General features: G+C 36.5%; 1 protein-coding gene across 1 annotated transcript in view; it reads left to right on the forward strand.

Annotated features, from left to right (window-relative positions):
* DNTT (DNA nucleotidylexotransferase) overlaps positions 1-26,490 on the forward strand; it is a gene marked incomplete at both ends in the record, with an annotated part of 85,821 nt that extends 59,331 nt beyond the window's left edge. Inside the window, 3 exons of the mRNA XM_082285917.1 lie at positions 4,360-4,623; positions 6,045-6,128; positions 26,404-26,490. Of these exons, the coding sequence (XP_082142043.1) occupies positions 4,360-4,623; positions 6,045-6,128; positions 26,404-26,490 (435 nt within the window). The remainder of the gene's footprint in view (positions 1-4,359; positions 4,624-6,044; positions 6,129-26,403) is intronic.
* Positions 26,491-26,785: the final 295 nt, after the last annotated feature.

A 26,785-nucleotide genomic window follows, 5' to 3' on the forward strand; every position in this document is an offset into this window, starting at 1 on the left:
AGATCCTTCCAATTGAAAGCTGCTGAAAAAGAAGTGGCTAAATCAACACCAACATGCTCTTTGATGCAGCATCGCCAGGGATAAATGGGCCAAGGAACAGAGAACATAAAGTCTTCAAAGTAGAATGGCAAAACAGAATAGCTGTGAGGCAGTACACAGGTTATGGTTTTAATGGTTCCAAAAAGCCTCATAAACAAAGTAAGAAATTACTTCTGTGGATTAGATGTTGAAAGTCTGTGGGCAAACAGGCTGAGCCATCTGTGTTGATGTAGCTTCATTCACATGCTTTCATTTTTTGCTGAAAGCCTATATGGCCATATTTAGCACTGCTCCTGTTATATACATACTTTCAACAATGGAAGAGATACTGTTACTACAAGCATTCCTGCACTCTTCAGTTTTTCTCTTTGTATTCATGTAAGTGTAATGTTGCATTTTTCTTTTGGCTTTAGGAAAATGAGTAATGGAGATGCCTGCCTGTGCTTACCTATTTTAATATACTAGTGGTCTGATTTAAACTCTAGTATTTGCTCTTGATGAGGTGATCAGGAAGGGGAAGGCTTGATGTCCCATTAGAGAGGAGGATGGTGAGGAGCAATTAATATTTTTTCGGTTGCTGGAAACAGATGTTTGGAAACAGGGTTCCCAGAATAGCCATATATTGACTGACAGCTGGATTTTACCAGCAACAAAACCTGTTTCTAAGACAAGACACAGAAATGGTTAAGAGGCCAGAGCAAAGAACCTTTTGTTTCAGATGAAAGAATGCAAAAGGATGCAGAGCTCCTTTTCGAACACATATTGTCTCAGCTTTCTTCTCAGTGCATTCTGAATTTTTGTTTTGTTCTGACTCAGCCGAGGAAATTCTTGCCTAAAATAGACTATTGCAAGGTGGTTAGAGCCCTGGTCATGAGAGATCTTGGCTTAAATTTATTTAGAGAGGGTATAGGGCTGAATGTGATTATCCTGCTTGTGAGATTATTGTATAAAGTAGGCAGAAGTGTACCATTTCCTGCTATGTCCTCAGTGACGATCCAGGCAATAGTGGCATTTCTTCAGATGTGTGATCTTTCTGGTGTGTATTGCATAGCTGTATGTGGGTGAGTAGGTATGTGTAAGGCCCTATCTGTCTGTCTGTCTCTATCTTGCTCAGCAGTGCAAATGCTCATGGCATACAGAGGTAAACACCTTCATTCATGGATTCCAGGGCTGATCTATGCATTGCTATCAAAGCCAGGCTGCTCCAGACACTCAGAAACAGACCATTCCAACACACAGGGAACTTTGAGAGGAAAGAGGGACCAAGGCAGCTGCATGATTAAGCAGCAGCTGCCGAGTTTTGCATTGCTGATCAAACCTTTGAAGCCATTTTCTAATGACTTCTTACCCTAAAAGGTCTGACTTCTCCCAGGCATCAGTTCCTTTAGCTCTTCCAGTTTATAGAATTCCATCTGTCTCATCTAGGTTGAGATTTTTCCAAATTAACATGCTACATCCTATTTTGGATTAGATATAGGAATTTAACTGAAAAAAAAAGAAATCCACTTTCACTTTACTAAACTATCTCAGAAGAAAATTTAGAGCAACAACACATATGCATTTCAGAAGAACATATTGGATTATATTTTCAGATGATATAAAATGATCCTTCTTAGCTTTAACAGAATTAATCCAGCTACCAACAAGTATGAATAATGACAGCATGTAACACTAGATGTAGAATATGATTCTGTTTAATTAAAAATGACAGAGAATGCTAGTGACTGTATTTGATTGATTTTTCGGTGATTGATTTGATATTTTTCTAAAAAGTCATACTTCCCCTCAATTTAAGGATGGATTTGCTCCAATATCAATGCTATTGATGTGCCAGTACTCAGCATATTCAAGTAAAAGTGCACAGTCATTCTATAAATGGAAAACTGTTGAGGGTCTTAACATAACTGTCCTAAAAAATACATTTTGTTTTGATGGTGTTGTAAATTCAAGAAATTAAAATGCCCACACTTTAGAACTTGATTGTGTAAACAAGGCCTACAGCACTTTATGGTGTATAGATCAAGCGGAAATGTGCAAAGAACTGCAGATTCCCTGACACACTGCTCTGCAGCTGGCAGTAACCAGAACTTCACACAATCTTCACAGCTGACTGCCCCTTCAGGCAATGCCTTTTCCAAATGTACAGAAGTGCCATTTCAGCTTTACTTTGTGGGGTGATGGTGATGTCCACTGTCTTATTGTACCAGGTTAATTGGAAACGCTATCCCAATGCATATGACCTAGGCTTTGGCTCCTATTTAATGGTGATACCCTGACTTCTGGTATAAACTATGTAGTGTCCCAAATCTCCAAGAGCAAAAAGAAAAATGAAGCAAAGATGAGAAAGTACTGCTAAGCAGTGAACAGATTTTTATAGAAAATGGGAAGACTGTCAGTGCATAATCAAAGTGTGAAGTCATCAATTAATTGTCAATGAGTAATGATACTAAAATGATTTTTATTAACAATAAAAGCAACAAAATTAACCTGAAGGGAGGATAGTTTCATCAAAAAAGAGCAAGAAAATAAGCAGTTATGCATTAACATTCAACAGCTGTTTTGAGTATATTTGGAAAGAGCAAGCATCAGTGCCTCGTGACATTGGGGTAAAATTAAGAAGAAATTACTCTTTTAAAGATGGATGTTACATCTAAATTTAAGCATTTTCAAATCAGCAGACTTGGAAACTAGTAATCCATGAGAAGAAGCTACATAAGGAGTTTTCTCATATCAGTTTATGATAAATCTTCACAATCAGGAAAAGTTCCAAAGAAGTGAAAGAATGTCAATGCAAATAAAATAGTTATCACTAAAAAGGCTGGCTCATTGACCCATAAAAAAGCCCGTAACTGATTTCCAGTAAAATAATGGGATTGTTAATTTGGAACAATCATCAACAAAAAGCTGGAGGCTAAAAGTGTAATAATACCTATCAGTGTTTCTTCATGGAAATCATATCTTGTTAAGTGGTTTTGTTATGCTTTTTTTTTGGCCAGAATTATAGCTCTGAGTGATAAAAGTAATTTTATTACTGTAAAGTATTCTCTAAGGCATTTAAGATATTGTCATGTAAACTTATCACACCTGCACTATATAAAAAAATTAATCGAAAAGAAATAATCAAAATATGTTTTTTAATACTGAGGTATTATTGAAATATATCTGAAAAATCAGTTCATTGTTACCTGTGACATTAAGCAGTCTCATCTGGAGACCTTTTGTCCTGGTTTTGGCCCAGATCACCGGGAAGGGGCGTGGCCAGACCCTAATACCACTAGATCTCATTTTTCAATATCATTTTTCATTTTACATCATTTTTCAGTACCACCTTATATCATCTCCAGGGATGGGGGAAAGGGACTTTCTCTCCTCCTAGAAGAAGGGTGTTCCTTCCAGTGGGAGAAAGTGTGGTAGTTGAAATGGTCTGGTATTTTGCCTGTAAATAGTTTCTTTGTCTTACACCTTTTGTTATTAATATTGTTGCTGTTACTGTTTGTTTTCTTATCTAATTGCTGTTTCCAGTAAATTGTTCTTATCTCAGCCTGTGATCTTTACTTTTCATGCTTTCAGTTGAGGGGAGTAGGGAGAAGTGAGAGGAGTGGTTTTAGCAGGACTACTAAACTGGAGAATACTATTCCTAAACCACACCACCATTGTAGTTAACCACTGTCAGCCATCAAATAAAACTTCTTCTAGACACTCTCAGTTCAACATTGCAATTTTAAAAAGCCCCTAGTTCAGAGGCAGGAGAATGTGTAAACATTTAAGTGATTTCAAAGCAGAAACAAGTCATCCAAGGACCTAAAGAAATGGACACTTCCTCTAAGCAAAAGACATGGCAGGGATCTTCCAACTCCCTGGAGACTCCGGGCCTTGTTACAAGGAAATATCCTGCAACAGATACAGTCCAAATGGAATCTTCCCCTTTGGAATCTGTCAGCAAGGCTGTGCGCTGGACTAATAGTTTTTTCTAGATGTCTGACATGGGAACACATCAATCCTTACTCGGAAATTTCTGTTGACATTAACTAGAAAAAGGCTTAGGAGAAAAGGAGGGAGGGGAAGAATTGCAAATACTATCTCCTTACTACAGGGCAGGACATCACTACTGTCAGATATCTACCAGTGCAGATTTCCCTGAAATATTTTTCCAAACACTGAAGCTGTTTCATGACTCTCCCTAGCTGAGATTTGGCCTGGCACAGTTCCTTGTTTACTGAAATTACATTTCACATGAATTTTTTAAGACAACTGCCTAGAACTCTGGGACGACATTAAAACCAGTTCAGCAATTCAGTGTGAACAATATCTTCTCTTTAGGGCTTACTCCTTTATTGTGATATCATTGAATCAACGTTTGTAAAGGAGCAGCTGCCAAGCAGAAAAGTTGATGCCATGGATCATTTTCAGAAGTGTTTTGCAATTTTAAAACTGTATCAGCCAAGAGTAGACAACAGCACTTGCAACACATCAAAAAAATTGGAAATGGCAGAAGTCAAAGACTGGAAGGCAATCCGTGTGGATCTGGTCATAACCCCCTTTGAGCAATACGCATATGCTCTGTTAGGTTGGACAGGCTCCAGGGTAAGTAATCACAACAGTATATGTTTTCTTAGAATTGCAAACACGTTTTTGTTGTTGCAGGACCATTCAGAGTTCATGGATTTAAAAAAAATATTCCTGATGTCCAAGCATCACATTTCATACTGTCATCCGCCCCTGATAATGAGTTGGAGCTGATGAATTCATCACTAACATTTATGTATGTCTCTCTAGGGGAGTTAAGATCTATTTTCCTCAAAGCTTAGTGTTTAGGTCCATGACCTGGAGAGCGAGGTTTTTGGTTAGTTGTGTTGTCTTTTTACATCGTAATACTGTTAACAAGCAATTAAATGGTTACTGAGTAGAGAGATGATTTGGAAAGTGTCACATAATTTTGCAGGAAATTAAACATTTGAGGAATGTTCTGAATTGGAACTTAATTTGTTTTGTAGGAAATTAAAAATGATTTGACATCTTTCTCTTTGGATTAGGTCAAATGTTTTGTTTCAGTTGCATTATAATTGACTCTTTTAAACTGTAAAAAAAAGGAAAAATTTTAAAATTAGTTTTGAACTAGAATAAAATATATTTTTATATATGTTTTAATAAGAAAACTTGAAATGATATCTGCTTTCATAATAGACACTAGTTAGTTGGCATAATATAAAATAGTACACTATTTTCAAAACAAAAAATTCTACCTAATGCAAACTCAAAACTCAAATGATTAATCTCTCTCCAGAAAGAATTATTTTTTAATCTGTTCGACATGCTTGCCTTCTGATGTTAATTTTCTTAGGGGGTGATTACATGGTACAGTGGAGAGCTCCTGAGCCTGCTCTGAATGATCTTTTTGATGTGTTGGAAGCAGTACTGGTGCCTTGCCACTCTGTTCTACTCAGGTTAATTGGAAGCAGAATGGTTTAGACCAGGCAAAATGTTGAAATTGATGTGTTCTCCTGCTGAGCTTATGAGTTACTTCAGTCACTTTTTTTGAGATAACAAAATGTATTTATTTGGATTTGGGATTAAGTTCTGCAGACTTTGGGGTCCTTTCTTATCCTGGAAGTGTTTGGCAACTTAAAAGCCCTTCTCTCAACTCTGTTTATAGGTGTCTACACTAAAAACACACAGTATGAGGCCTTTTGGATGAGTAGGCAATGACTTTGTTTTTCTCTGGCTCACTGAGCTCCTACTCCCTGTTGAGCTAATTCACCCACACACTGTGGGAGCCCATCACAGGTTTTCTTTCTTATACAGTGCCCAACTACTCTCAGAGTAACCAACTGAAATGATGGACGATTCCTTATAAAAACATTTCCTTTCAGGTGATTAATTTTATCAGACTATATTCTTTTAATAGAGGTAATTTTTACGTTATTTGGTTTGGTGTTAGAACTCTTATGCAAAGGATAACAATTTTGGTTTGTGAAAATGGCTGATATTTGCTATATCTTTGACAGCAATTTGGACGTGATTTGCGGAGGTATGCTTCACATGAAAGGAAGATGGTATTGGATAACCATGCATTATATGACAGGAGAAAGGTACTGTTTATTCTCAGAAATAAAGCTAATGGGTTTTTGTTTCTGAGTCTACATTTCCAGTTCATTTTTTATGTTCAAGTATATAGAATATTTTAGCTTGATCATCTATTTGGTGATAGAAAACAGTTCCACCTTCCCAGGATTTATTTTCACTGGAACAACCTGATTAAATCCGAACAAGTCTGGAAATCCTTTTTTTTTGGCAATTGCGAGATAATACCTGAAATGTAACAAGAAACATGCATTAGACATTTGTGATAGGAACTGTGCAGCCTTCACAAAACTGCGAACAACCCATCTGTGAGTATTTGAAAAAGGTATTTAACTGTCCCATTTCAGAAGGAGAGGTCATTTCTGTGTCCCAGGCACAATTTCAACTGGTATTGGGCTGACATTTCAATGGAGGAGGGGATATTGAGTGGTACAGGCTCAGTTAGAAGGCTCGAGGAAGTTTTTTCAGGGTATGACACTAAGTAGAGATCAGGGATCATCCTGCTTTTAAAGCCCTGCATTCAGGAGTCTGTGTGGAATTCTGTTTAGTCAGGCTTGGCAGCCTGGGGAGTAATTGATATAATTTCTGGTATAAAGGCTCTTGGCTGCAGTTATACTGATCTCTGCATTTATCTGGCTTAATGTCTGTATTTGTATTAGGCCATTTAAATAATAAGCAAAAATCAATACTACAGATGCTTATTGATGTCATTATAGGGGAAAGGCAGAAGTACCATGCCAAGACTTTACATTAATCTTTCCTATATACTCCTTATAGAATGGAGACTGCTTTTAGCACCTCTACTTATATGCATTGTCTCATTACTTCTAAGATGCAGGAGTGATCTTAGCCATCGCTCCATTTCAGCTGTCTCCATATGTGCTTGTCAGGTCCAGATGCTACTATAGCATCCTCAGCTCACATGGAAACCTGGGGAAATCATCAGGCTAATTATCCATTTAGTCAGATATCCTGTCTCCAGCAACTGTCAATACTAGATGCTTCAGAAGAAAACATAAAATCAATAGTAGATAAATATGCTATGAAATCTTTAAAGAGGAGAGATTTCTTCACAAACTCAGGGATGATGTCAGTGTATTTATGCCTGTCTTTTATATTTTGAAAGCATTCAAAATATAAGCTCTTTGCCTAAACATAATATGGCTGGTGTTATTATCTGCACTTTAATATGTGCTCTGTTCAATAGATTTTTTGCGTGTAACAGCAAATAGCACTGGGGAAAACCAAAGAATTTGAGGAATGCCAGTGTTATTTTTTGTGTGCAGCAAAATTTGCTGGCTTGGTATATGAGTATCATTATATCTGTTGCTTTTACTCAGAGCCCTGAGGCATTCAGAGATGCAAAATGGACACTGCTCATTCACGAATAACATCAATCAGTATTATTTGTTCTTGATTATGTTCAGGCTTTATAACTGACATACCATTTAAATCCTTCTGGGGAAGAAAATGCATGTTTCCATGTATTTTTGACTGGATTAGCCAGGATGTTTCACAGATAAATGATGAGTTTATCTTCACAGTGTCCTCTGGGAAGAAAGACTCTTGTCATCCCAGATTTTCAAGTAGAGAGCTGAGGCAGGGAAAGATTTAAGGTCTTAAACATCCATTGATTTCAAGGGCCCCACATTTGCAGTGTCCAACCTGAAGTTTCTCCTGCTGGGTATCTGCCTTGGGAATTCAAAAAATACAAAGAAACGTCTATACCCATGTCATGGTTCCCAAAACCATCAGCTGTAACTGTAACTTAATCTCCAGACCTTCTACATGTCTGAGTCTCAATTTACATTTCCTGAATTCCTCAGTTGTACTGCCCAAAACTGAAGAAATGGACCTTGTGAGAGGACTGAGAAGTAAAACTCAGAAAATTTTCTTTATTCCTTATCATAAGGCAGGAGTTGTTGACAAAGGCAAAGATAAAAACGCAGCAAACCAAAAACTGAATCAAACCTAAAACACTCAGACGAAATCTTCAGGGAAAATTTCAACTATCTTGACCACAAAGTCTTTAGTCTACAATTTTCATTTATCAAATGAGGTACATGAATGGGTCAGCTGTCCCTTTCAGGGTGGGACTTTGCTTTCAAATGTCAATCTGTCATCACCCCTCTCCCCCACCAATATCTAAGTCTGCCATTTCTCATTTAATCCCAAACACAGATAGTTTGCTTCCAAAGATTTTTCTGTAAACCACAGATGCACTGCTGATTTCAATCACAAGAAGTTGTGTTAATATGTTGACACAGCAGAATACTGTTCTTATTTCTGCTGCAGTCTCAGAAATATCTTAATTACATTAGCCAAATTTTTCCAGAAAGAAAGAAAATTCTAAGGCAGATACGCAATATGAAAAATTTCAGACCAGGTAGCACTGAAGTTATAATCTGCTTAACATGGGCTCTTTTTTCAAGTAGTGTTATTCTAGCAAGAAGCAGGGAGATGACTCCCTGGAAAGTATTCTAATATATATAATCTAATGTGCTAAATTAAAATAAATTTTAAAATTATTTTTAACGTTGTAATTTTTGTATTAAGTTATTCCCACAAATGACATTTTGAAAAAAAAAACCTTCCATACTGCCACCCAGTGTGTAGTAAGATCAGAAATGTGCAGGATACAGCAATGGTGTCTGTCTGTGAAATTTGAGATGATGGCCCATAGTGGAAGAGGAGAGGTTTGCAGTAAATTATGTGCCTGCCAAGTTTGATTCATTTTTAGGGTCATCAGGGTAGCAAGCTTAAAATAAGTGATAAAAATAATTAGTAATTTTACACAAGGGAACATATGCCCAAATTGTCAAATGTTTAGGGTTGGTTTGTTGGTTATTTTTTACATTAAACTATGAAGAGTAGAGAATCTCCTTTATTTTAATTCTAGTGCTTTTCTTTTAAAATTATTTAACTAGGAGGGAACACTAAAACCATAGATGTTTTATCCGTACCATCTCATAAAATTAGATTGGAGCATGAACGTTTGTATTTCATAAGTACATTTCTCTTTATGTCAGACTCAAAGCTAAAAACAATCAGGAAGCAGATATCCCTTGTGCAAGCTGCTCAAGATCCCTCAGCACAACCTTAATTAAGGTTAATTAGGCACCATATGTAAAAGCTGAAACACATCTTTTCCATATTTCTCTCCTTTTTTTCTGAAGAGAGATTATTTTATGTTGCTGGCTCTGTCCAGACAGACAAACCTTCATGCACAACTCTAACAGTCACTGGGGTATTGACTGGGGTGGAATTTGGAAGCTGGGCCAAGTCCTTTCTGCTTTGTTATTTTTCTTTTATTAGTCTGTGTGTGTGTACAACAAAAGATCAGGAAGAGTCAAACTAATTCTGGATCTGCTGAAGACCAAGTCCTTTCCTTAAAAACACTTGCCTGTATAATTTAAAATTTTGCAAGTCTTTATAAGAAATTAATAAACCATGCTCTTATTTAATTTTTATTTGGTGGAATGTAACAGTGCTTGTAAGAGAATGTAATTCGTTATAAAAGAAAACAATTTCCTGATTTGCTCTACATTTCAATATATAATTCAGTATACTTTATTCTTCTATATTAATATTTATCAGCCCTTTGGCACAGATGCTTGCACTGTGGCCCACTGCTTGAAATGTGATGCATGTCACAGAATCCCTGATTCCAGCGTTCAAAGGGTTGCATCAGGAGAGAGTCCTGCTTACTTTAATGTATTTCCAAAGGGATTCTGCCTGGAATAGGGTGCATTAACACAGCAGTTAGGAATCAATTACATAGCTTTGCAGATGGGAACAAAAGGAAGAGAAATTTTCTCCAGGGACTCGTTACAAAGTTACACTGTGAAATTATTCCTCAGCCTGGATTTATTTCTTTCTTTCTAGTGTGAATCTTTTTCATATATTTGTTGGTTTTGGAAGACAGTGTGCAATTACCAAACTAACGATTTTTTCAGTTTTGTAATAAGAAGGGCATTTTGTAGATCTTCCTTCCATAGGAAAATTGTGACAAAAAAATTGAAAATTTGCTGCCAAGTATCTGTCAGCCTCTTTTACATAAAAAGATGAATGCATGTCCAAATCTGTGTCTCTGTAGAACTGTGTACTAAAGGTATGGAAATCAGCACTTGCATATATCAACCCGAGGTATGTAGTTCCTGTGATTTACACCAGCTGGAGGTCAAACCTTACTATAATCCCCACTCTTAGAGAATGGAGTTCATTGATCAGTCATGAGGAAGAAAGAAAAATTGTATGTTCCCTGTGTCCAATGGTATTATTGCTGCTACAAATGGCATGGAATTTTTATGATCGGGGGAACAAAATTCTCATTGTAAAACTTTCACAATTCATGAATGAACAACATGCTCTCTAAGAAAAATATAAATTGTTTTGTAAAAAAAAAAATTCCTTTTTCTCTGTGAAGCATAAGTCAGGTCAGCTGAACAGTAGGCTCTTCCTCAGTAAAATTAAGGTCTTTAGTCTGTAAACCATGACATCAGTGGTTGTTCTGACACTCCTCTGTGTTGGATTAGGAGACAATTATCCCTTAACACACAATAAAGAATTTTTGGTTACAATGTGCGTTGTCTCTGGACTAGTGGTGTACCAGGGCAGCTGTTGGCAAGTTTTGGCAACATCATGACAGCTTTTTACCTGGGTGAAATGGGCAGAGATCTAGTGGATCTAACTAATGAAGATATAGCTCTAAACCTGTTTTAAGTATCTGTCTTTAAGATGAGTAACTATCATATGTTTACAGGAAAATGCAAGAAATGTGTGATTTACTTTCACGTACTGTTTTATTATCTTTAAAGTGATTTTTAAAGTGGCTTGCAAACCACAGGATTTCTATTCTTAAAGGAGGTGTCCTTGAGGTATGAATGCCCTTTTACTGTATAAGCAACCTGGAATAAGATTCAGCAACTACAAAGGTTGTTGGTGCCTTTACCAACTCTGGTGCTGTTGGCTAGAGAAAATACCTTTGTCATGCAGAAAGGCCCTGTGGAGAGTATCTGAAGCTAGACTCTGTTACTGGGCTTTTGCACTGGCTGGTAGAATGGCAAGGTTGCAGACAGCCAAAGGATCACATACCAGGTCAGACGTGTGACATCAGAGAGCACAGTCAAACAACCTTCAGGCTGTCACGTTCTCTGTTCTCTGAATGTTTTCTGCTCCCTCTTGTAATTCTAATTTGGCTTGTGAAAAGGCAGCAGGGGAAGGAATTGTGACATTTAACATAAAGTGATGATTATGTGAGCTTAAGAGTCTACACGTTGTTGTAATACAGGCTAAAGAAGGAGGATGATCCAGAGGTTTGACTGTTAGCTTGCAACTTGTGTCACTCTGTAGCCAAAATTTCCCTGTAGTTTTAAGCAGGTCATTTAGCCTTCCTTGGTCTCACTTCCCAACAGTAAAACCTAGTTCCCATGATGGAAAGGTGCCGTAATGGTAAGTAGTTAACCACTGAAGAAAAAGCTATTTCAGTTGAAGAATTTTGATCACCCAGTGTTTTGTCTTTCCCTATAACTAGAAGAAATAACAAAGGTTTAATGGAGAATTTTGATTATTCAAAATTTGCTTGATCTCTTAGTCAGAGGGAAATGTTGACACTTTCTGTTAAAGGAATTTCTTTCTGAATCTTGGCTTTGGAAACAATCCATGTATCAGACTGTTCCAAACCTCCAAAGCTCAGACAGCTCTTGGGGCTGAAAGCTCAGAGGCATTTGCTTGGCTGGCTGCTCCAGGCCCATGCAGCCAACGAGCTCTGGGGACCCTGGCTCTGAAGTACTTAAAATTACGTATTTGAACTCAGGCTTGCAGTAGTAGCCTATCAGGCAGGTTATTGAGAAGATGTGCAAGCTAGCAGGAGCTTTAATAGGCTCAGATTTTTTAAAGTGCCTGGTAAACTAGATTCTATTGGATTGTGACTTTTTCAGGGCAATATTTTGATAATTATGTCAATTTTATGGAACACCCAGGATAAGTGAGTAGGAAAACTCCAACAAAGTAAAATTCATTAGTGTTTTGCTGATTAGATCTGTTCAAAAGGCAGTGTGATAATATTTTGTATGACTATACATGTGTTAGGTAGAAATACTGTTCCCTGGAACTGTCTCTTCTCTGGGAATCCTGGGAAGTTGCATTCTAGTGATTCTCAGCCAGCCAAATCTGTATATTATCTTTCTCAGTGCAGCCTGCTATGAGGATACCCTAAACTTAACTACAGTAGATGCTTCTTAAAGAGCTACTCTTCTGTGCAAAACCCAGCCCTACCACTTATATTGTGGATAAATATTACTTTTTAAAATGCAGGATTTATCAACCTTTTTCACTGTTGCTTCCTGACTAAACTTCCTTATCTGAATTAATTAAAAATTAGAGCCATTTCCAAATACTTCAGAATCCATAGGAAAATAAACATCTTTTTGTTTGTTTTTATGTTTTGGTAACTATTTGGAAACTATTCCTTGGTCTTACAGTAAAGAATGAGGTTTAAAGCTTCCTCACTGTACATCACACAGTTTCAGCTGCAGTGGGGTTCCCTATTGCTTTTTCCTTTCATTCAGAGTATATTTATTTTTCTTTATGCCATTTGCTGTTCAGCAGCTACTCAAAACCAGCTCTGCATAAAACAGGAACTAACTTCAACAGTTCCATGCTAGAAATTCTGAGTGATATATTTCCTCAAACTTATCTTTTGAGCACGGGAGAGTTGAGCTGAATGAGTGGTGGGGTGGAGTGGGTTGGAGGCCTTAAACTGCTGCAGGTACTTTTCTCTATTCTTGTTTCATGTGAGGAGATTTCTGAGGATGGCATGTAGAAAGAGTCATGGCTGGATTGTGGTCATGTAGAAAGTGTCTCTCCTGCACTTTATACACCACTCACCAATGGAGATTCTTAAACCAGGTGTGAGATTGGAGGATTGAATTCATCTTGTAAATTCTGATTTATAACTTATATAAACCCATATATTTTCACAATATTGCAGAAAATCCCTTTCAAATCAAATTGCTACTTTATGGAATTCATGGGAGCAAAATGAAGTGATGTAAATAATTAGCATTGCTTTTTTTTGGTGAAAGAATAGATGGAGTTCTTAGGGTATAATAGATTAATTGAATTATTAGCATATGAATGTTCTTGCATTGACATTGTAGGTTGCTTTTTTTTGTAAGAGAAGGATCATGAGTTTAGTGTTATTTTGAAGAGTCATTGGAGCAGAAAGCAGTTATTAATTTTATGTCCTATGTAAATTTAAGATGTGAAATAGGTCCCTTAATGTTTTCTATTAGAGAAATATTGGAAAAAATATGACACTATACTGATGACTGATTGACAATTGATGACAATTTTGCATTCAAAAAACCTTGTATGAATTTGAATGGCATGAAATGTTATTTAGTTGTTGAATAACGGGAGAGGTGGTTTATATAACTGTTCTGAATAACAAACTCACAAGATGCTCTGAAAACTTCATAATGGGACCCAGCTTTGCAAGCCATTAAGTGCTGTGCAGTTACACTGAATATAGTAAGATTCTGTGATCCCAGTTTTTTTAAGAGAAAATTTACTTTTTCTTGGGAAACCATAATAAGCATGAAATGGGAAATTTATCCTGGGATATCTTTTACACGGTGAAGCTCACATGCATTCAACTGTCACCCTCAGTATTGCATAGTCTTTTACCACTTGCCTGCAGAATGAATTCCTATCTAGGAAAAGCCTGACTGACTCTTCAGGCAGGGCTTGTCCTCCCTGCCTTTGCATGTATCTGTAAAGCCAAATGAAGGTGTGATTACAGCCCCAGTAAATGGCTATTTTATGATGGTAATGCTTTGGTCTGCTAGCTTCAGTGTCTGAGTTCTGCTACTGCTCATCTTTTGCCCGAGTAGCTGCTTCACAGACAACCTCAGTGTTTGCAGCAGGCAATCCATCCAGCCATTTCTGGCAACATCCTTGAGATTCTAGCCTCCCTCATGATATTCAGATTTTTCTCTGATTGAGTCTTCATCTGTATGGTGACTTTTATTTTGAAACATGGCTTACCTGATGGTGACCATGCTGCTGCAAAAAGTCCTGTGGTGGCTTGGCTTGGAGGACAGAAACAGCTCTGAGGAAGCCAGACTGATTGCAGGTGGCTGGGTGGTTACCTCCACACGCCAGAACTTTGTAAATATATCTCCTAATAAAAAGCCAGCTTTGTTTTTCAAGCGGGTATTCTTTTTTTTCACTGCCCAATACATCATTTCTCAAAAACCTGTATGACCAGGAAGAGCTGTCTATTATTTTACAGGCTCATTTTATTGCATAAAGTTGTGTAATATTCACGTGTTTGATTGTGTATTCAGTAGTTACAGTCTCTAAGTCAGTTTTTTTGGTGTCATCTGAGAACATTTACTCCACACTACCTTTCACTGAAAAAAGATGCTTGCAGAAGTTTACTTGCACAGTTAAAGAGACATTTTTTATGGTTCTGTAAAACTGGATGTGATAGTCTTATTTTGGCAGATGCTGCTCTAAAATTATAAAGTTATAATGGTGATATAATCAGCCTTGAGAACATCTTGATGAATTAAACATGCTGCAGCTGCAGAGTTTGCTTTAGACATCTGCAACAATGAGTTGATTAAAGCTACAGTAAACATAAAGATCCAAAGTTTATAATATTGATTTCCAATGTGCTCTCTATTACTACCTGAAAGTAAGCTACAGCCAGGTGGGGCTTGGCCTCTTCTCCCAGGCAACAGTGACAGGACAAGAGGATATAGTCTTAAGCTGCATCAGAGGAGGGTTAGGTTGGACATGAGGAAGAATTTCTCCACAGAAGGGGTGACTAGGCCTTGGAATGGGCTGCCCAGGGAGGTGGTGGAGTCGCTGCCCCTGGAGGTGTTTTAAGAAAAGACTGGATGTGGCACTCAGTGCCATGGTCTGGTTGACAAGGTGGTGTTGGGTCATAGGTTGAACTTGATGATCTCAGAGGTCTTTACCAACCAAATGGATTCTGTGGTTCTATGATTACTACAATTAAACACTGAGTCATTGTAAACAGATGCACATACTTTCATTTATGTTTCAATTCTTCTCACTCTCTCTCAGGAAAGTGGAAATTACATATGTGATTTGGGTGATTTTTTCTTTTTGCACCTGGTCTATTTTTAAAAAATAAGAATTAAAGTAATCTACTTTTCTTACCTCTTGGTAAATTAAAAAATGATTGCGCATTTTCTTACAAAGCATGGTTCTCTTCAGTGTTCTCTTAGCATTTAAAATGTTTCACATACAGCATATGATTGGTCATTTTTACTAAGTTTGCATGTAATTCATATATATATTTAGCTAAGCCTAACCTCTTTGCAATAGCAATCTGTACATCTAACACAGAGATAAAAGTACCTAATTGTCATTTCCTTTACTCAGTGTGGTTTTTTAGCAGTTCAGTGAAACCTGCATTGCTAATGAAAAGACATCTCTCAAAATGCATAAGTAGGTGCAATCCTGAATATTTTGACTATACCTTTTTGCTCAATTTCTAAGGCAGTACAGAACTAATTATTTTCAATTATTTTAATTCAATTATTCAATCAGTATGGTGGGGTAAGTTATTGAATGTGGGGTAGGTTACCAAGTCTCATATTTTCTGTCAAAAGAAAAAAGAAATTAATTTGAGAAGAAGCTATGTAGAGAGGAAGCTGGAAAAGGAAGGAGCTGAGGACCAGAGAGGAAAATGGCATAGGAAGTGGGAGTCAGAAGGGGATGGTGGATGTACAGATTTGATACAGAGTAGCTGGAAAAAGCAATGAGGAATGGGAAGCGTAGATTTAATTAGCAGCTCCATTGCTGAAAGGAATCTGGGTTGGTTGAAGCGACAACTGAAAAGGGGCATGAAAATAGAATGACAGGGAAGAGATATGAGTGGAAGTTTGATGGACTGAAAAATAAATTAATCAGGCTAATGCTCTAAGCTGGCAACAAAACATAGGTAAAGGTTCAGTTGCCCCAAAAACTGAGTAAAGGACACATATCTCACTTAACTCTGGATATGGAATAAGTGGAGCCTAGAGTTACATTAGAAATCTGAGGGCAGAGATCAACAACTTAGCATAGGGGAGTAGCAAAGACAGGGAGCTAGAACAGATACAGATTATAAAAGCTCAATTTCCTAAGACTGATTGATCCCACATTGGCCTATGACTCAAGATTGTGTCAGTGCTGTCAGCAAATATTTGTTAGCCCTGTAGCACAGTACATTTCCTGCCTAGTGAACAAAGCCCAAGTACCTTACAGGATTTGAAGTAAGCAGCATTTCTTTGAAGAAATGAAGTCTCTATGCATATACATAGGAAAACTGAATTAAAGTTAAAATTCAATCAACCACATTCTGGGATTTCTTAAATTGCAGGTCTTTGATTTTGCAATCCCAGTAAACTTCTTCTGAAGTGGTTTGTTTATAGTAATCCCATATGAATTACTCACAACTGAGTTTCCTAAAATCCAGTTCTGCATTTTTCTCATTTCATTCACTCTTACAAAGCTTTGTAAGGGAACATACAAAAAACCGCAGTATTTGAGAAAGCTGCTGTAAATAGCATAGACTTAAAATGAAACATGAGTATAGCTCACGTGTGAAAAAGGAAACAATCCATGGGAATATTTTTAAGTACTTTGGGATAGTACAGAGATTGTCAGAGAACTGCAGGGGACAGTAAGTTTTTGATCTGTTTTTGTTTGCAACAGTGTGCTACTTAACATGTTAAAATTTTTGCCTGGGTTGTCAGATAGGAAGTTCCAAGTTTCCTTTCACTGTGTGTGCCCCAAACTGAAAACATTTTAGTCTGGATGGGAATGTATTCTATTGTTTATTTACTGTGGAATGTTTTTAATTTTTAAAATTGTAATGGGAGATTGGATGCATAACGATGTAGTGTTTTGCAACAAAGTAAGCACAGATCTGTCATTTTAAACAGAAAATAATTCCATTTTATGTACAACATGGTCTTTTTTACAAACCTTATTTTAGCAAGTTCTGTTAAGTCAACAGATAATGTTTTTTAATATTTTATTTCTCAAACTGTGAGTGCTTCAGCACCGGTCTTTTTCTTTCTCCTTCATCAAAACTACTTGGAGTAAGTAGATTGCATGTAGAAAACATGAAGATATTTCATTACACTATGTTATGAAGTAGTTGGGTAAGTGCTTAGAATATTCTAATATTAGCCTGATTATTCTATTTTACTTGATTAATTTACTTGTTACTGTTCAGAATTTAATATCAATAAACCTGTAACAAGACCTAGAGATGAGTTTAAGAGAAACATTCCAGTCTGGTATTTCTGATTAAAAGCACAGGACATGTCCAGTGGTAAAATGAAATGAGAATTCATGATTATGGCTTCTATTACCTTCAAGAATTATTCATGCCCAGAATTATTAGAATAAATTCCACTGCATTATTTTGCATCAGTACCATGACACGTGATTTTGCCTGAGGGTATGAAGTCAATGGGTAATGCTTGCAATACTGCTTTTTCAATCATGGTTTGTTATAATGTCATTTCAAAGAGTAAATTTTTTCTCTCTGGTTTATTTATCATCTTATTTGTAGCTGGATTAGGAACAGAATAGTTTTTATTTTAAGGCAGGCAGGCTGATGTGAATATAACTGCAGAAAATACCAGTTAAACATGAAAATTACATATAGAGATAATATATTGTCAGAGAAACTTCAGGTTATTGCTACTGAAAACTGTTATGATACTGTCAAATGAAACATGCACAGTGTCTGCACAGTGTTGTGGAATATTATTATTGAATTTGACATACTTCGTATTTCTAGCACAATTAGTACTTCAGCATTTATGCTCTACAATTATAATAACATTGTTTGCACTGTTGATAGTCTCATTAATAAACATAGCTTAACTATTTAGTAAAATGACTAATTACAAGAAAATCAAAAATCACCACTGGCCAGTCTTAAAAATGAACCTCTCCAAAAAAAACCAAATGAAAAACATTGGGAAAAGCAAAGAAGGAAAAGCACCTGAAAGTTGTTAGTCCTGTTGCTTAGGGAAGTACTAGAAGACAGATTCTCTGATGTTATAACTATCCACAAAATATAAAGAATGTGTGTTGACCTTAATGAAGCTAAATACTGATGAGTAATTACTACACAGTTCCTTGGGCCTTGATTCTGTAATGTTTTTTTTCATCAAGCAATGTTTCATGTTGAGAATGTTGTCTGACTGAGTACTGATGGAATGAGCTGCTGCCCCTCAGGCTGGATAGCAGTATGAATATCAGGACCATGAAGAAGTTTCATTTTCCACAGTACTTTCTGGCAGTGTTCATACTATGCAAGACAATCATCGAGTACAATTATTTGAAAGCTCTAACATAATGACAGGATTGTATACATTTTTATATGGAAATTGCTTTACTTAGCCTTTTTTTCTTCCTCTATTTCTTCCGCATCCTCTTAATAAAATCATTTTGCTTGCTGTGAAAGTTACTGAGCACAGTGTTTCTTGTTAGCAGTTTGTCTAGCTGATGAGTCAGCTGGAGACTTTGGAGAAGTAGCCACTATTTTACAGATCAGTGTTATGTTGTTTTCTCATACTTTCATTGGCAATTGAAGGCACTCAAGCTCCTATCAGTCAGTGCACTGCAGGAATTTATGGATCTTCCATAAGGCTTCTCTGCAGCTGCTTTACAAAATTCTGGGTCTGTAAGTGGTGTAAAACTGCAAAGCCATTTTTTATGCTGAAGCTCAGAGCAGATTTATGTTTTCCACCAAAGACGTACAACATTCATTCTTGTAAACTTAACAGTAGCATAGAGAAGGAAGAGAAAATTGCTGGCTTCCTGCTCAGTGTTTGCAAAGCCTGCTTTCACCTCTGTCATGGCAGGTCAGAAGAGAGGGAATGGAGCTGGTTGTGATGCTGAAGGTAAGGCTGCCTGGCACAACATGACAGATCTGAATGACAGATGGAAATAAATCCTGGCGCATGGGCTGCGCCTGGTTATGGCTAGATCGAGGAGATACACCTTTATCTGTTAAAAAGAAATGGAATCAGTCCCTATGGCTTAACATTGTTATCACCAAATTCTGATACTAATGTCAAAAAATTTTAAGTGTTGATGGCGGCTCTGGGCTCCTCTTAGTAATTTTAGTAAAAGTCTCTCTCTATTACCATATGTATTCCTTTTTGACATATAGCATATAAAACACAGCCCACTCTCCTGCTTAAGGTGCTGTTCAGTGACTCAAGTTCCACATGATAAAGCTAGAAAACAGGAGCTAGGTATTTAGGGAAGATATTAAAGAAATATGCTTGGGACAGGCTAGCTTTCACTCACATTTCTTGTATTATTATAAATCATATAACCTATTAAATCAATATTAAAAAAGTAATGATGCTTGTCTTTAGATTAGTAAACTCAAATATAGACAAAACCACATGATAATTATGTCAGCAAAATGCTTATTTTCCTTGAAATCAGTTCCTAGATATTGTTATGAAGAGTTATTTTGCATTTTCTCATAGGTTCCCTCAGACCTTGTGGCTTACACCTTTTAGAGCTACTAGCTGCACTAGTTAATCAACAAGTTGGGTCTGCAAAAAATCACTCCAGAAAGTGATAGCTTTTGATAATGAGGAAGGTGGGAATATATTTTTGCAAGTAAACAACTTTTGAACAGGAAACAATTGAAACACTTGAAGCTTGCAACATCCTTCCTCTCCCTCCCTCACAGCTGCTCCTTCTGCTGAGTCACTTGCCAGACACTGCCTGCACCTTGTCAGAAACCCACTCACCCACTTAGCCATTCAGATAAAACAAAAACAGGTTATGCTTTTTTTCAATCTGCTCTAAGTCTTAACTAAGACCCAAGTAAGTTTATCTAGACTATTGCTCTATTCTAGGTGCTCTTGTTTGCTTTTTCACTGGCTGGTGGTTGGAGTAAATTTGTGTGGTTCTGTAAATCTTGGCTTGAGTAAAGCGTTCTGAGTCGTTATATTAGATATTTTAGTCTGAGTTTGCATCTACCTGAGAAAAAATCCATTCAGAAATGTCTGAACTAAAATTCTACTGAAATTTTCTCTTCACTGCTTTCTTCAATTTTACCTCCCTATCTTGTTATGTGTGTTGGACTCGTTCTCCAAATGAAAGTGCTGAACTGCAGAAGCTCATCAGCATGTTCAGTATTGTAAGAACTGTTAGCATAGGAGGCACCATTAGGAGGTCATGTCAAGTCAATCATTCAACAACTCCTCCATCCTGGTTCGGCTTTAGTGTTTTTCTACCTATTAGTGATGTCCTCCATTCTGTCCTTCTCTCCTGCTTTTTTTTTTTTTTTACTTATTTTTAGAAAATGTTACTAGCATCTACATATTTATGATTCCAGGATAAACCTAATTGAATTTGATGGGGATCAAGGATATATACAACTCAAAGTGTTTATTCTGGGATTTGCAATAACTTAATTGTCAATAAATAGAATGTCCAATTAGTTGTGCCATGGAGTGAATTTGGATAATTTTTCATCAATGAGTCTGTATAATCTGATTACCTCTCTTCTGATTGACCTTTCTGGGAGAAGAGGTAAGTGTGTAGCTGAAACAAACATATGCTCTTCCTGTCTGTCTTGTCTTCTCTTGGGCTTTCCTGACTCAGGTGCTTTGACAGTGGTCCTTGTACTTGTCACATCCAAGGATTCTTAGACATCTGCATTCAACACATTCAATGGTTGCCTTTGGAACTCAGGTTTTTGTTTGAAAATTATGCTTTCCTTGCTAGAGGATGACTTTTTTATGACCTCTGTGTTTTCAAGTTTACTTTTTATTGTGAGCTAATGGAGATATTCAGGCTTGTGAGGCAGCTCAGTCTTCCCAGTGGAAAACAGCAGTGAACATGTATGATTTCATAAGGCTTGTTTGCTAAGGTTCACCAGAAATCCATACAGCTCACTGTAGTCAAATGGAAAAGCCTTTGGGATGTCTTAAATTTTGCATTGAGACCTTCCTTTTCTTCTCACTGGATTTGTGTACTGTCAGTTACAGGAACCTTTAACTCTCAAAAATAGGAAGCAAATTAAATTATATAGGTATAAAGCACGATGTGGGTGTCCACATATATTTAGCTTTGCAAACTTTGAACAGTTGATAGAACAACATATTTTTTGCTTTCTGGTCTCTTTGTTCTTTCTTTCTTGCTTTCTTGCTTTCTTGCTTTCTTGCGTTTCTTACCTTTCAGGCTGATCTCATTTCTGTTTTTAAGGAATTTTGTAGTGCAAGCCCCAAAACTTTCTTGCAATTCTGATCATACAATAAATGAAAATGTGACTAGTTCAAGCTTCCAAATGTCTTTTTATTTCTTTTTTCCTCAGTGTTTTGTGTATTAGAAGAAGTGTTTGGGGCTATTTTCACATATTACATTTAATATTCATATATCAATAAACAGTTTTATGTACTACAGCTACTTGTTTAAAAATATGTTAACGATGGTTGCTGTAGCACTCATAGAAATTCTCCCATAAAAGTGTTGGTTGTTTGAGCCTATTCTAACTTGTTGGTTTTATTTCTGTATATGGTTATTTCAACATTTTCACAGATGAGAATTAATTTAATGCTCTACCCATTTATTGTCAGAACCTTTCACTGAACTCAGTAAAATAGGACTATTGAGTACAAAAGATAGCTGCAGTCAATCTAAGAATTGCAGGAAATGCTAAAACAAAAGTACTTCAGTGCATTGTTTTATGTATATGTGATTGTACAGACTTTTTGGAGGCAATGCTCAGACAATCTCACAAGCTGAATATTTTCAGCTTGGTATGCAGGAGTTTAGGTCAAAATAATCCAAAAATCACACAAAATAATGAAATGTATACCCACATTGTCAGGTATACATTATAAAAGGCTGATTTAGTAAACACAGCTTCTTCCTAAAGTTTCTACAGTGCTGATGTAACCTGTGTGCCATGGTGGTGCATCAACACTGGCACTGGAGAACTGGCCCGGGGGCAGAGGACAGGTGGGGTAACACTCAGGTCAGGTAAACACACAGGAACATTCCCACTGGCAATCATGTGGAAGATATGATGGATTACTTATGTTTCTTCCTTCACAGTTCTTTCTGTAAGCCTCTTTTATTAATTTAATTAATAGCTACTTATATTTTTTCAAGGATACAAATGCTATTTGAGCAATGGGATCAGAGAAATAGGAGTGTGACCAATTTAATAGCATTGTACATTTAGTCTGATAAGCCATTGAGGTATATTCTATCAGTTGTGGGTCTGATGTTATGGTGCACTGCTTCACTGAATGCCATGGCTTTTCATAGCTAAAGAAGCTATTGCAAGGAATGTAAGCAGCATCATCTCTTAATTTGTCCCAATTATCTTTAATTAAAAATCTTCAATTGACTTGGCATAAGTGATGACTTGTGAAGATGTCACTAAAGTGACAAATACATGTGTAAGAAATGTAAGGTACATTGTGGTATCTTTTACCACGGCTGATTAAGCAAGTCCTGTTGCTATCAACATTCATCTACAACTGACTTTACCCATAAAACTTATTTTTAGAATGGACTCTGCCCAAGAACAATGAACAATTAAGTTCCAAGTTTGCAAATGACAGTCTGTCCTCTTCTTTTCTGTTGTTCGTTTATCATTGTCTTGCTTATAGCCACTGTGATAATTTGAAATGTAAAGTGATGGGGGTTTAGACAGCTTGGTATTTATCATTCAGTGTACAGGCAGAACTACAAAGCTAGGTATGATCATGTTGTCATTATATCTTCATTTTAATAACTTTTAAAAGAAAAGGAAGTATTAAGGTAATTAAACTGCTGTGAATATGTGTCACATGTTAATATGAAAATCAGTGAGAGAAGACAAAAATTAAATTTAAAATCCCTAAACACCTTGTGTAAGATTTTGCCGTTTTAAAGCATGCAACACAATCCTGGACACAAAGAAAAGGTTAGAATAAATGTGTATGTTAATGATGTTCCAGGTGCTTGTCTAGAAGCAAAGTTGTATCAAAGAGTATTTTGTAAATTGTTAACAAGATACTGTTGGCAATAATCTCTGTGCCTTTCCTCCACTCCCCAATTTATTTCATGTAATAGTATGTCAGAAGGAGTCCAGGCAGACCTTAACGATTATTGTCCTTTAGGGTCTTTTGCAAAAGGAAGGGACGTGCCTCATACACAATGTCATTGTTTTCAAATAGATCATGAAACCTGCTAGAGTATGACTGCCTTCTTTCTGAATTACGGCTGTAAAGCATATAAAGTCATGGCTCTGAAAAGAGCAGGAAAAATGGGATATGGAAGGAAATTGCTTGGTCTTTAAGGGCACAGTTTGGCTGTGACTTAGTCAAGAACAAAGGTTCAAATAGTTTATAAAGCAGAGTTATGCCAGTAATTAATTAGGAAACGTCATACTTTATTCTTGTTCTTCACCTAATACCAAGGATTATAAGGATTTAAATAAAGAAATAATCAAATTTTCCCCACATGTCTTATCCTCAGAACAGTGGATTTCACATGCACATACAAACCTGGAGTACTTCGCTCTGCAGCAGATTCTGCTGGTTCAGAACCATCAAATCGCATTTCATCAATGACAATATGTGGTACTGACTTTTATTTTTGGATACTTGCATTCAAACTAATTTTCTAAGTTCATCTTGAGATGGGGTAGATAGTAATGAAATGCTATAGTGACAGGCTAAGAGTTATTCATAGTATTACTCAAGCGTAATAGATTATTTAATTTGGTGTTGGACAACACACTTATTGCCAAGCAATTTGGTAATAAGCAGTAGGATATCAGTCTGCTTGGAATACAATTAACTGTGTGCTTTTCAAGAAGGCTGTGCTGTTGGCTAATGCTGATTTAGGTAACTAAAACTAGAATTCTGCTTTATTAAGTAATGGTTTTGTTTTGCTGGACTCGTCATAATAAAATATGATATGAAACCAAGTGACAGTAGAAGTATAACATGCATGAACTTTGGCCATGATTGTTAGGATATCATAAAGCTATGCTAGCTCTGTGCCTTCACTCTCTTCACTCTCTTCACTCCTCCCTTTCATCAAAAGTATTATTGATCATTAATGCCAAAATGAAAAATAAGAGGTAGCAATTCATATAAGAAAACATTTGGATGGCAGTTGTTCTACATTAGGTGTAGTTAATGGCCATTTTTGCAACCACAAATGTAATATTTACATCCATTGAAATGACAATTGATTAAATGGGGTAAGAGAAAAGTGATACCAGAAGCTCCAGAGCATTGTTTTTTGTAAATTTGATTGATGTTGATGGGGCATGTTTTGGATCTGCAGAATATTAGTAAGAAGATGAAATAAAATCACAACTAGGTGAGCAGTTCATTACTTCTCTTGAGCAAAAAAAAAAAAGCAAGAAAGAATGGTAGTGAATGCAATAATCAAATTTGCATCACTGTGTAAGCTCTGCATAGGCTGACATAGAAGGAAAATCATAGGTTATGATTAACATTAATAACACTTACATTGCTAAAGCAGTTGGCAGATATCAGCTAGAGATTCATTTAGAAACATTGCTTGTAGCTACTGAGACTGGTATTCAGCATCAAATACTTTGTATTAGAAATTTTCCCTGTCAAGCAAATGAAATGAGTTTAGCTTCCAGGAAAACATAAAGTGACAGAACAAAAGAAATGGAATGCAATTTGGGGTTCCAGAGATATGAAGAGCTTCTATTAAAGTGTGTCTGTAACATCTGTCTACAAGTGTAAAATTTTTTTTTCTTGTTTTACTTTTATTCTTTTTTTGGTTTTTTTTGCAGTAATGTAGGTGTATGGATTGCCTTCTTTTTCTTAGTAATACTAAAAGAAAAAAAAAAAGAACAAAAAAATCCCTAAGATCCTGTCATCCCAGGAGATACTTGAGGAACAAAATATCCCCAGTATTGTTATCTAATGGGCAGTTGTTGATGTCTTCTTTCCCTTTCTTTTATTCTGTTCAATTTTTATTTTCTACCATTTTTTCTTCTCCTGTCTATGTGAAAAAGTACAGTATTTCCCCTGTTCAGTGTTGTTTGTAGGTTCCTTTTATTCCAGAATCTGGCATTTGAACTTCCTAGGAAAAAAAGGAATATTATTTGTGTATGCTTTGTAAGCAATCTTTGCTACTGAAGAGACAACTTTAATCAGTCAGTTCTCGGTTGTGAATCTCTGGTGCCAGATGTTGCTCCACCATCCATGGGTCTATTCTGATCAAGTTATGGACTCCTCTTCCTGACCCATTCCCATGAGTGTGCTGGACAGCACAGCCCTCCTGGAGGAACTGCTCGGCAGCTGAGAGAGCAGAGGTGTTGGTTCACGTGTTCCTAAGCATTGTGGTAGTCAACTTCTAAGGAATTTATCAGTGGGTTCTCTACGCAGCATGTCCTCTTTCACAGTAGAAAATAAATCTAGAAACTTAACCTTGAAGTTTTCACAACACTGGAGTTTGATTGTTCAGAGCTGAACACTGATTTAGACTTCAAATGATTAGGGAATTGCTGAAATATTAACTATTCTTTCTAGCTTCCAAACTCCTCTAAATTGTGAGGTATCATTGTTTTCATATTCACCTAGCTTAGCAGATTTAAAAATTATTATTGGACTTTAGTGATGAAAGGAATGCGTAAGGCTATGTACTTTATTGTATCAGGCATTGCAGGGGAGGTAGGCTTGTGAGTATTCCTGTGTAAAAGTAATCTCCTGTATTTTCAGAAGTGCAGGTATGAAAAAACTTCATTTTACTGTTAAAACATTCAGCAGGAAGGTGTGTAAAGAAAAAAAAGCTTGGCTTTTAATTGATGCTTTTAATGCTTGGCTAGGTACAATTAATGTCACCATCAAATCAGCTTGAATGCACTTATAGAGAACATTACTATATTAATTTAAGCACATTTATGATTTTATGAAGGAAGTCCTGCTATTGACCCTCATGGAAAGAAAATGTAAGTAGGATCTGAGGTGCATAGGGTCTTGAAAAAATAAATCAAAACAAAGTTGTAAGCTAGTTATGAGAAGTGAAAACATCAAGCAGCATTAAAATTCTTTTTAAACTTGCTTTTGCATTTCAGGGTAGGCACATTGATGAAGACAGTGTTTTCTATAGAGGATACAACGGGTAGAACTGCCAAAAATTAACTCCTTTTCAACAGCAAAAAAACATCAATTGAAAATTCTTTCTAACACCCTTATTGACTTTCTTCTTAATTTTTTTTCACAGAGGATCTTTCTCAAAGCTGGAAGTGAGGAAGAAATCTTTGCACATCTTGGCTTGGATTATGTCGAACCATGGGAAAGGAATGCTTGAAATGATTTGCCAGTGTACATTCATCAGTTGACAGCAATGGTCTTTCTGCTCATCTTGCAGTCTGGTTTTGCTATATATACATATATATATATAATACGTGTTTCTATGACAACTAAAAAAATTAACTAAGTGTTAGAAGCCATTTGCACATGCTAATGTTCCTAGAGGATAAGGGTTTAAGTTTTTAAAAATCTTTTCCAATCTTTTCTGGTTTTGAAGTTTTTATGTGAGAGTGGTAAGACTGAGCTTGTTTTGGGGGGGGAAACTTGGAACTGATGAGGTTTTTGCTTATGAT

This window comes from Coloeus monedula, assembly GCF_965178545.1.
Source record: "Coloeus monedula genome assembly, chromosome: 8".
Lineage (NCBI taxonomy): Eukaryota > Metazoa > Chordata > Aves > Passeriformes > Corvidae > Coloeus > Coloeus monedula.